At 47.9% G+C, this 11,505-nt stretch overlaps 1 protein-coding gene across 3 annotated transcripts in view; it reads left to right on the top strand.

Moving 5' to 3' along the window:
• Nucleotides 1-222: 222 nt before the first annotated feature.
• Nucleotides 223-11,505, top strand: part of AGPAT3 (1-acylglycerol-3-phosphate O-acyltransferase 3) — a 24,182-nt gene continuing 12,899 nt past the window's right edge. For 2 of the 3 annotated variants that reach the window (XM_004384799.2, XM_023739077.1), the window contains exons 1-5: nucleotides 223-452; nucleotides 6,376-6,545; nucleotides 7,240-7,401; nucleotides 8,953-9,106; nucleotides 9,362-9,464. In XM_004384799.2, coding sequence (XP_004384856.1) covers nucleotides 275-452; nucleotides 6,376-6,545; nucleotides 7,240-7,401; nucleotides 8,953-9,106; nucleotides 9,362-9,464 — 767 coding nt within the window. In that variant the 5' untranslated portion in view covers nucleotides 223-274. Of the gene's footprint in view, nucleotides 453-5,103; nucleotides 5,199-6,375; nucleotides 6,546-7,239; nucleotides 7,402-8,952; nucleotides 9,107-9,361; nucleotides 9,465-11,505 lie in introns of all 3 variants that reach the window. The other variant, XM_023739075.1, reaches the window with a different exon arrangement.

Here is an 11,505-nt window from a genome sequence, read left to right as displayed (position 1 = left end):
GTGTGTTCTGTGTGTGGTACGTGCCTGTGTGTGTGGGATGTGCATATGAACGATACATGTATACCACTTCATAGCTAATGTACGTTATTTTCAGGAGGACAGGGCTTCCCGAGTAAGGAGCGCCCAAGCCCTGCCATCGCGGCCGTAGATCTGGGGGAGCCGTCGGCGGTCTCTGGTCTCCGGGTCCCTTGGCACACCCCTGAACGTGTCTCCTGCCCTTTGCAGGACAGCTGTGCTCAGTGAAGGACCTTGTACCCGCTACTGAGTAGGGACCATGGGCCTGCTCGCGTTCCTGAAGACCCAATTCATCGTACATCTCCTCATCGGCTTCGTCTTCGTGGTGAGCGGGCTCGCCATCAACTTCCTCCAGCTATGCACGCTCGTCCTCTGGCCCGTCAACAAGCAGCTCTACCGCCGCTTCAACTGTCGCCTCGCCTACTCATTATGGAGCCGTGAGTACCGCCCCTCGGAAGGGGGCCCGGCAGCAGTTAGGGGACGCGCCTTTCACGCCAGGTTAACTGCAGAGGAAGCCAGTGCCTCGCTCGCTGACACGCAGGGCTCCTTGAGAGGGGAGCGGACGTGCTCCTGAGGGCGGATAGGAAGGCCACGCGAGGGCTCACGTCGCGCCGGTGGGGACCTGAGGGGCTGCTCAGGGGGCCAGCCGACAGACGAGTGAACAGATGCTCAGTCCAGAACTGCTCCACGGGTTGAACCGTTCCAACATATGACCCTTTTGACCCACAGAAATGGCAGTTTCGTATAGTTAAACATGATACGTACTTTTTAAAACAGAGAAGAATAAAGTCAGTTCACTGGCCCCTGGCTTCAGCAGTTATCAGTACATAGCTAATCTTGTTTTACCTGTCCACCCAACCACTCCCAACCCCAGATTATCCTGAAGCAAACCCCAGATGGCATAGTGTTTTATCTGTAAATATTTCAGTTTGCATCTCCCAAAGAAAAATGCTCTTACATAACTCTTACGTAACTATATGTGTGTCTGTATCTGTCTATACGTGCTTGTGTTTGTGGGTATTTATACATACAAAATCAATTTTTACTTGTCAGATCGACACATTTAAAAACTTAGTAACACCCATTCTGTAGGAGTCCCTGGGTGGCGCAAACAGTTAAGCGCTCAACGACTAGCTGTAAAGTTGGCAGTTCTAACCCACCCAGAGGTGTCTTGGAAGAAAGGCTTGGCGATCTGCTTGTGAAAGTTCACAGCCTTGAGAACCCTATGGAGCACAGTTCTAGTCTGCACACATGGGGTCACCATGGGTCAGAATTGACTCGATAGCAACAACAGCTCCCACCGTGGACAGAGATGAACTTTCACACTCTGTGGGTTGGTGGGTGTCGAAAGGGGGACATCTTTTGACAGCAGCTATCAATAATTTACATGGTTATAATTTTGACCCAGTGATTCCCCAAAATAAAAATGTAACCTAGAGCGATATCTACAAAAGTACACACATATATATATGCATGGCATGTTCATTTAATCAGTTTTATATTAGAACAGTACTGGCAGCAACCTAAAAGCCCATTAATGGAGACTAATTAATTAAATTATGGTATGCCCATACAATGGGATTATATGCAGCTATTAAAATGAGAATAATCTCTGTTTACAGATATAGAACCATCTTTAAAATACATTTTTAAGTAAAAAAAGGAAGGTATATAACCACATACGTAACATGCTACCATTTAGGGTTTTTAATGTAACTTGTATGCCGTATGTATGTATTTTTTGTGCATTTCTGTACGTGTACAGAACGTTTGGAAGAATGTACAAGGAAACAGAATAGTGATGATATTCAGGGAGTAAGGAAAAAGGAGGACTTACTCTTCATGCTGTTGTGCTGCTTAAATTTTTTTTTTTTACATGAGAATGTATTTCTTTTATGATAAAGAGAAAATAAAATGCATTTTATTTTAAATGGGAAATTGTGGGTCTGTATACCTGTAGGGTCACTACAAGCGGGAATCGACTGGATGGCAGTGGGTTTGGTTTTGCTCCCAATTCAGGAGCAATGTAAGGGAATGCTGCTGAAAAGGCTGTTTAGGTCCACAAGGCTATATGCTGTGACTCCCATTGTCCTTCAAGAGATCAGTAACCTAGCCCTTAGTTTTAGGCTTGCCTTAAACATATAATAGTTTAAATTCCTCCTGAACATGTCCCCCGTCCTTTCCAGGATGGATGTTGTCTGTTGTCTTGTCTTTTCTCGCCTTCAAAGGAAAAGGCTACTTCTTTTTTGTAGGAAAGGAGAATTAGAAATCCTACAATATAAGATGGAAAACTTGGTGGTGCAGTGATTAAGAGCTCAGCTGCTAACCAGAAGGTCGGCAGTTCGAATCTACCAGGCACTCTTTGGAAACCCTATGGGGCAGTTCTCCTCTGTCTTACAGGGTCGCTAAGAGTCAGAATTGACTTGATGGCAGTGGGTATAATGTAAGATAGACAAATGAGTTATTCATGAGTATAACTGGGTAAGATTAATGCATGTAAAAAGGGAAAATGATAATAAAAGCTGAATTATAGCCTTCCACTTCAGCAGTATTTTAAAGAGTCCTCTGCTACCCAAAAGCTAAATTCTGGTTAAAACAGACTTTAATGTGTTACTGGGTTCACAGTAAGTAAAGGAAATCTCTCAGGCTTCTCCTCATCCCCTTCAGAAAAAAAAGGAGAGGTGTAGAAATAGAGTATCAGCATTGCCTACCAGGAGCCTAAACCTTATCCAGCTGTAGTAGAGGAAACTGAATCCAAACCAGGACTCTTGTAGATGGCTTAAGCGGAGCCAGGTTAGCGTTGCCCTTTGGGTTCCCACAGAGGCAAGCAGAAACACACTCTGGGAGAGAACATCTCTAATTTAGGCCTGAAGAATCCCACAGATTAAGATCAATCCGATGTGAACCTATAGTCAAAATCAACACACATACGACAGTAGATGTAGACAAAAGACTACCAGAAGTGACCAGATTTGAAGAAGAACCACATAGAACATCTGTAAATAGAAATTGTGGTTATGGAATTTTTAAAGTATATTTTTTAATTTAATGAATAAATTTTACATTAGATTTGACACAGTTAAAGAGAGGGTTTTCGAACTGGACATAAATATGAAGAAATAATCAGGAGTAGCCAAGAGTGACAAGGAGATGAAAAATATGATATAGGAGTTAAAGGCATACGGATAAAATGAACAAGTCTCTAAAACAGGTGTCATCCTCCTGTTTCAGAATGAGAAAATAAAAGAGAAACAGCATTGGAAGAGATGATGACTGAGAATATTCCTGAATTTTTGAAAATCGTGATTTCGCAGATATAGGAAGAAAATGTATACCAGATGGGATAAATAAACAGAAATTCACACCTAGACACATCGTAGTGAAATCAGAAACCACCAGAAGACAAAGAGAAGTTCTTAAAAATACCCAGGGAGAAAAGATAGAGTGCCTATAGATGATTGACAGACTGACAGCAGACTTCACACAACAATAGGAGCCGGAAGACAGTGGAATATCTTCCACATGCTGAGAGAATCAACTCAGAATTCTATACCCAGCAAAACAATCTTGCAAGAATTAGAACAAAATACAAGCATTGTCAGGTAAACAAAAATTGAGAGCATTCTTCACCCACCAATCCTAAACAAGTTTGTAAAGGATGCACTTTAGTAAGAACAAACACAATAATAAAAATAAGATCTGAGTTGCAGGAAGAAATGGTAGCCAAAGACATGAGTAAACAATCATATAATGCCCAAAATCAATTGTAGATGTATTGCAGTTTTAAAAGTAAAAGTCAGAACTTTAAAAACTCATAAAAGAAAATATAGAAAAGTAGTCTGATACCCTCCAAAGTTAGGAAGGATTTCTTGAAACTCACAAACACCATTGTGTGAACTTTCACTTGGTTCTGGTTAAAAACAAACAAATAAGCAAAAAACTATGAACATTGTAGAAATGACAAATTTTCTGTTACCTATCTACTTACACACACACACACACAAGAAAAAAAAAAAAACTATAAAAGATTTTTGGGGAATAATTGAGATTACTTATAGTCTAGATATTAGAAGATACTAGGGAATTTTAAAACTTTTTCGGGGTGGCGAAGATATTATGAGCACATCAGAAAAGAGCTTTATTCCTAGGAGATGCACTCTGAAGGGAGTAAGATGTCATGATGTTTGCAGCTTCCTCTGAAGTGGCTCCACACACACATACAGCAAGTAGGACAGAGCGTTGAATCTAGGTGGTGCGTCTGTGGTCCTCATTATAATATTCTTTCTTTTTGAGTATTTTAATATTTTCATAATTAAACAAACAAAAAAAACTTTTTTCTAACCTGAACTTGGCATCCTGCTAGCACAGCTGCCCGCCCCTACACCAATCCATTTTTCTAGAACTCACGACTCCACGGAGCCCTGGTGGCGCAGCAGTTAAGAGCTCAGCTGCTAACCCAAAGGTCGGCGGTTGAAATCCACCAGCGGCTCCTTGGAAACCCTGTGAGGCAGTTCTGCTCTGCCCTATAGGGTTGCTATGAGTCGGCATCAACTTGATGGCAACATTTTTTTTTCCCAATGGGAATGGCTCCATATGTGAAGAAACTACTCAAATATTTTGGAAGAAAGTGATTGCTTATAGGGGAAAAGATGATTTCTGTCAAACTTTCTTAACCATGTATTTAAAATATTATGAAATTTCACATTTGCTTACATGAAAGACTGACTTTCTTTCTGGGGTGTTGTGTAAGTTTCGCTGTAACAAAGTACCACAAACTGGTGGCTTACACTAAAAATCTATTCTCTCACAGTCTTGGAGGTCAGAAGTCCTAAATCAAGGTGTCCGCAGGGCCATGCTGCCTCCAGAGACTCTGGGGGAGAATCCCTCTTGCCCGTTTCAGCTGGTGGTGGCTCCAGGCATTCCTTGGCTTGTGGCGGCATCACTCCATCCTCTGCCTCCATTTTCACACGGCCATGTTCCCTGTGTTTGTGTCTTCTCCTCTTCTGTCTCTGAGGAGGATACTTGTCATTGGATTTAGGGTCTACTGGGATAATCCAGGATGATCTCACTCATAGTCCTTAATTACAGCTGTCAAGATCCTTTTTCCAAAGAAGGTCGCAGTCACAGGATGAGGTTAGGACGTGTGTCTAACTCTTTAAGGGCCACCATTCAATCTACTACAGGTATATAATGTCACGTCCAGGTTATTCGTGTCTACTCTCCTTTCTCCCAAATTCTGAAATCCAGAAGTCCTGAAAATAGAAAGATTTTCATAGATTTGGTGGAGTCTCATCCAGAGGCGAAACCTCACGTGGACTGGTGTGCATCTGTTTCTAGTTGGTGTCCCTCTTGGTCTGCAGAAATACTGATAGGTAATTGTGGGCTGCTGCCCCTGCTCCCCTTGAGGCGGCTTTGTCATGTATGGTAATTTGTACTGATTACCTTTCTAAAATCGGAAAAACCTGCCTTCAGAGATGTACCTGCCTGCAGGACTGTGGATTCAGACCGTGGTCCTCCACTGACCATTTTAGATAAGAAAACAACGGCAAACCTTTCCCCATTTTAGGGGGAGACAAAGATAGTTGGGTAAAAGAAGAATCAGTTGGTTCTTTCCAGGTTCAAATAATGTGGGAGGGACGGAGGAGGATGTCAGGAATAGGCATAATCACACAGAAAAGCACCGCCTTCCCTTAACTGTGAGGCCACGTGACCTAGTGAATCTGGACAAGTTATCCACTTGTTTCTTTCTTTAAATATACCAGTAGGAAAAACCAAAAAACCCAAACCCATTGCCGTCGAGTTGATTCCGACTCACGGTGACCCCAAGTGTTACAGAGTAGAACTGCTCCTTAGGGTTTTCTTGGTTGTAATCTTTATGGAAGCAGATCTCCAGGCCTTTCTTCTGTGGCACCACTGTGTCAGTTGGAGCAGCCAGCCTTTATCGCAAGCCATTTGCGCCCCCTAGGGCTCCATAATAGTAGGGGCCCACCTCAAATGAGATCTAAGTGGAAGCCTTTCCCAAGTTCACTAGGCATATGGTAAAAGCTGGAATCACATTCTTTTTTAATATCACTGAACCACTGTTTCATTTTTCACTCTTTATCCCTATTCTCATTCCTTTTATTTTATAAAAGGCCATCAAAACTCATTTCTAGCAGAAAATTTCCCTGTGGATGAAACTCCTGAAAAACGCCCCTGCTCCAGGTCCTCTTCAAGCATGTCACAGAGCGGTGGTGGCACTGACCCCAAAGCCGGACACTGCCTTCCCGTAGTTGGGGTGGGGCAGCGCCTGGCTCAGTGCTCTGCGGGCGTGGGGGCGTCGTGCCCCGCAGTGTGCCAATGCCCCCGCTGTGTCCGCAGAGCTGGTCATGCTTCTGGAGTGGTGGTCATGCACGGAGTGCACCTTGTTCACGGACCAGGCCACGGTAGACCACTTTGGGAAGGAGCACGTGATCATCATCCTCAACCACAACTTCGAGATCGACTTCCTCTGTGGATGGACAATGTGTGAGCGGTTTGGCGTGCTGGGGGTGAGCAGCTAGGCAGGGGCCCCGGGACGGTGCTGGGGGGCTCCCCGGGGCCTGGAGTCTCCTGCTCGGGTTCTCCTCCACGCGCGCTCCTGGGCCCCTGGTTCCCGTGGGTCGGTGTGCCAGCCGTGCTGGTGCTGATCTCTCCTGCGTTGCCTGTTGCTGCGTTTCTCATCGCGGACTCTGCTTGTCATGGTCCCTGCACTTCAGTGCCACAGCACTACCACAGGTAGCTCAGGTACCCTGGGGGAAGTTAGATGGTAGCGCCAAGGCAGGAGAGAAATCCCATGGCAGCAGGAACCTCTGTACATCCCAGCGTTCCCAAGCCATCTCAGGAAACACCGTGGCTGTGCACGGAGCAGGGACCCAGGAACCCACACACTCTCTGCACCCGGGCCTCTCACCGCATGGATTGTCACACCACTGACATACTGAGCCTCAGTTTTCCTGTCTGTAGGATGGGTGCATACACTCATGGGTAGTGCTGATCCGAATGGCCCCACACTCAGGTGCCAGGGCCTCCCCATTTGCCCGCAAATACCCTGAAGCAGGGAGGCCAGGACTCACAGAGGGACGCTGAGTATGCCCCAGCCAGGCCCTGCCATCCCTGTGTGCCCTTCATGTAACTGCCGAGCTAACTCGGCTCCTGCTCTGATGCGATATGCAAATAATCATGGTCCTCCTTCCCGTCCTTCAGAGCTCCAAAGTCCTTGCTAAGAAGGAGCTGCTGTACGTCCCCCTCATTGGCTGGACATGGTACTTCCTGGAGTTCGTGTTCTGCAAACGGAAATGGGAGGAAGACCGGCAGACTGTGATTGAAGGGCTGAAGCGGTTGTCTGACTACCCCGAGCCCTTGTGGGTAAGTCACCACGTGGCTCCGGAGCAGCCCTGTCACAGGGCAGAGGAGGTGCGGGGACCTAAGGGAAGGTGGCAGGAATGAGCACCCCCACTGGCTCTGAGAAAACCATTCCTTTCAACTTGATTTTAGAGGCCAGACCTGGTGGCGCAGTGGTTAAGAGCTCAGCTGCTAACCAAGGTTGGCAGTTCGAATCCCCCACCCGCTCCTTGGAAACTCTATGGGGCAGTATAGGGTCGCTATGAGTCGGGACTGACTCAGTGGCAATGGGCTTGGTTTTTGGTACCAGTTCTCTGACATACCCATGCCCAAGTCACAGCTTTTAAAACTCCACCAGCGCCTCCTGAAGACCGGGAAGAGTATTTCTCATCAGAGGACAGGGCTCCCTCCTGGTCGGATCCTCGGAACTTCCTGAGGCCACCTGCTGCAGCTCCCCTTTCTGGCCCCAGTTTTGACCCAGAGCACCCTAACAGAGCCCAGGGCGAAGGAGATGAGAGAGGGGCGCCCTCTTGGAAACGTGTGACTGCCGCCACGGGCCAGCTCGGAGCAGGGATGCAGGGCCGCCGTGGGTTTTTACGTGTTTCTTCTGAATAGAAGTTTGTTTGAGAAGCTGGTTAAGTTCTCTGTTTGAGCAGCCTCTTCTACAGAGAAGTTTTTCGTGTCATGATTGTGCTCTCCAGGTATAAGTTCCAGGGCAAATCCTAGTGATTTCCACTCTGTCTGTAAATTTCGGCTTTAATCCATCACCACACCAGTTACTGTCGAGTCGACCCGATGTGTGTCAGGATAGAACTGTGCTCCATAGGGTTCTCGAGGGCTGGTTTTCCAGAAGTAGATTGCCAGGCCTTTCTTCTGAGGTGCATCTGGGTAGACTCGAACCGCCAACCTTTTGTGTAGCAGCCAAGCATGTGAAGCATTTGCAGCACCCCAGGACTCCTCTGCTTTGATTGATAGAAGATGTGCAGTCTGTTGGAAAACACCCTTTGACTCCACAGCAGGCGAGGCGGGGAGAGGGAGCAGGCCCCCGTGGGTGTTTTGGCACCTCTCAGATGGCGCTTGATAGGACAGCATCTGACGTTGCTGACATCAGCGGGTTTGCCTGTCATTTCTTTCTCTCGTCTTTCCTTTGCTCTGTGACCGTCGTTTGAGAACTGGCCCCTCGTTCAGCATCTCTAGCTCTGATGTTATTGTGAATGGATACCTTTTCTGTTTTCCCATCAAAGCAGACGCTGCTGCCCAGAGGCATCTTTGTGTTTTGTTTCTTTCGGGAACGTGGCGTTTTGCATCCTTTGACAGTAAGTGAAATACAGGCATCTGCCCTATAAGTGGATCGTGGTGACGGGCGGACCTCAGCCCTAAACAAGTCACCTTTATTTCAAAGGATGCCACATGCTTGTCACTAGAGCGGCTCTTTGCTTTCTGCCAACTCAGTAGTGAACATTCTGTCATCCTTCTCAGCCACATGTGAGAAGGTTCTGGGCCGGTGAGGCTGTTGGTCCCGGCACGCCTGGGCCCTGGGATCACCAGCGCTTCCCGCTGTGTCCTCTGTCCTAGTTCCTGCTGTACTGCGAGGGGACGCGCTTCACGGAGACAAAGCACCGCGTCAGCATGGAGGTGGCTGCCGCCAAGGGGCTAGCCCCCCTCAAGTACCACCTGCTGCCTCGAACCAAGGGTTTCACCACTGCAGTCCACTGCCTCCGGGGGACAGGTAGGTGCCGTGGTCACAGACCCGCGTTCCTCTATGGGCTCTGGAGGCGAGTGCAAACTGAAAACAGCGATTTGTTTAAAAAAAAAGAAGCGGTAGACATTTCTCGGTTGTGTGCCGGTAGGGGGGTGAGGGAGGCAGTAAGTAGGGGGCTCACAGCCGAGCTTGTGTCTGTCCCACAAGGATGACACTGGTCTGTGGCCCGGTGAGAGGGGGCTTCACGTCTCCCTGGCTGCTCACCTGCCTTTGTCTCCTCAGTCACCGCTGTCTACGATGTCACGCTGAATTTCAGAGGGAACACGAACCCGTCTCTGCTGGGGATCCTCTACGGGAAGAAGTACGAGGCCGACATGTGTGTGAGGTGAGTGCGGGCGGGCGTCAGCACGGGTGGGCGTGCCCTGCCCACCGCCCCCACCCCTGAGTGTGTGTGTGTGAGAGTGTGTGTGTGTTGGGGGGTGGGGGGTGTGTTCTGTGTGGAGAAGCTGGGGAAACTGACGCCCACCTGCTGCCGCCCGCCCCCCGACGCTTCATGGAGCCTGAGCCTGGGCATCCAGCACGCACTCCCTGAGGCCTGGAGAGGTGGCTCAGCCAGTCACACCATGGACTCTCCATCCGTGTCACGCAGCCCCCACCTCCTCCCAGCCCCAGCTCCCCACGTCTCAGGCTGCTCCTACACCACACACACCACAGACGCAGGCGCAGCACCAGGGTAGGTACTTGGAATACAGCACCGGTTAGGACCGTTCCCACCATCACGGACGTACAGACGAAGGGACAGAGCCGCGAGGGCCGGTGAGGGGCAGAGCTGCATGGGCGGGGGACCAGAGGGATCCCTGGAGTCCTCAAGAAGTAAAACTAGGCCAGGGTAAGACCCTACGGAGCCCGTTAGAAGTTCTCAGATTACTTAATACTGTTCCTATTAATTTGTGCAGTGAGCATTTATGGAATGCTTACTGTATGCAAAGCAAGAGGCTAGAGGCCAGGGTGGGAGTCAGGTAGCAAGGGGAGATACGAAGAAGAAGCTGCATTTTCCAAGTTTTGTGATTAGTTTAGGGAAGTCGTTGGGCCGGGGTATGCGAGGTCATCTCCCACTTTTCTGTCCCCTTACCTCCTTGAGAAAAAGATGCCGGGAACCACGCGCTTCGCTCAGTGTAAGACTCCGCCCCTCCACTGGCCCTTTCTGGAGGTGTCCCACATGCCCCTTGGGTTAGTAGGTCTCCACGCCACAGCCATGCAGCCAGACGGGGCGTGCGTGTAGTGCTCAGCTTTCAATGAGACTGTGCGTGATGAAGACAAGATTTCCCTGGGTGTGACACCACCAGGAACCATCCCCTGGGTGAGTTCCAGTGTTGTCCAATCTGACCACCACTGACTCACTGGGTTCAGCCCTGGCCAGTGTCACCCGCCAACTCTGAAGCAGATCCATCCCCGTCATGTGAGTCTTGAGGTGGTCAGTCCTGGTGAAAAAGGAAACCAGCCTAGTTCTTCTGGCTAGTGCCACACTTTAGGATGTCCCAGGAATAATTTCTGTGACCCTGCACAAGTAATAAGCTAGAGGGTTTTTTTCTTCCTTCTGAGGTTTGTAGTGGACTGGCTGATAGCAGGCCTAGGATCTCTTATTCCATCCTGGACTGAGGGTTACGAGCCTCGAATTCTCTCCATTGTCCCTGAAACTACTCCCTGGAGGGTCTGACACATAACTGACCCAATGAGATGGTGGCTGATGGGGGCATCGGGTAGTCAAGGTGCTGACGTGGGAAGAGCCAGTTCAGCATCTCACCTGGATGTTGTTCAGACTAGAGCACTATGATGTGATATATGATGTGATTCATATGACATAGCGTGACATATGTGATGTGATATGATGTGATTACTATGATGTAACATGACATATATGTTGATATGGTGTGATGACGTGGGATGACATGTGATATGTGACATGATACGATGTGCTATGTGGTATAACATGGCATGACATGTGATATATGATATGTGATATGTGATATGATGTGGTATAACATGGCATGACATATGTGATACATGATATGAGGTATATGATTGTTTGATATCTAACATGACATACGACAGTAACAGCAACAATAGACTCTGGGTCCCCATGCGCACATTTTTATTTATTAAGATGCCACTTCCTACCTTCACACAGTGGAGCTTCCCAGAGGCCACGTGCTGTGGGGTGACATCGTGACACTGACCCTAGTAGAAAGTGTGCTCGTGTATTCCTGCATTCTAAAAACTTTTAATTTCTTTTTTTCTTTTTTTCATTGTTGTAATTAAATGAAGTTTACATTTCAAGTTAGTCTCCCATACAAAATTTTTATGCATACATTGTTATGAGACCCTAACTGCTCACCCCATTCTGCAACAGCACACTCCTCCTTTCC

Source organism: Trichechus manatus, unplaced genomic scaffold (assembly GCF_000243295.1).
Source record: "Trichechus manatus latirostris isolate Lorelei unplaced genomic scaffold, TriManLat1.0 scaffold00128, whole genome shotgun sequence".
Taxonomy (NCBI): domain Eukaryota; kingdom Metazoa; phylum Chordata; class Mammalia; order Sirenia; family Trichechidae; genus Trichechus; species Trichechus manatus.
This window is presented reverse-complemented; position numbering and strand designations above follow the sequence as displayed.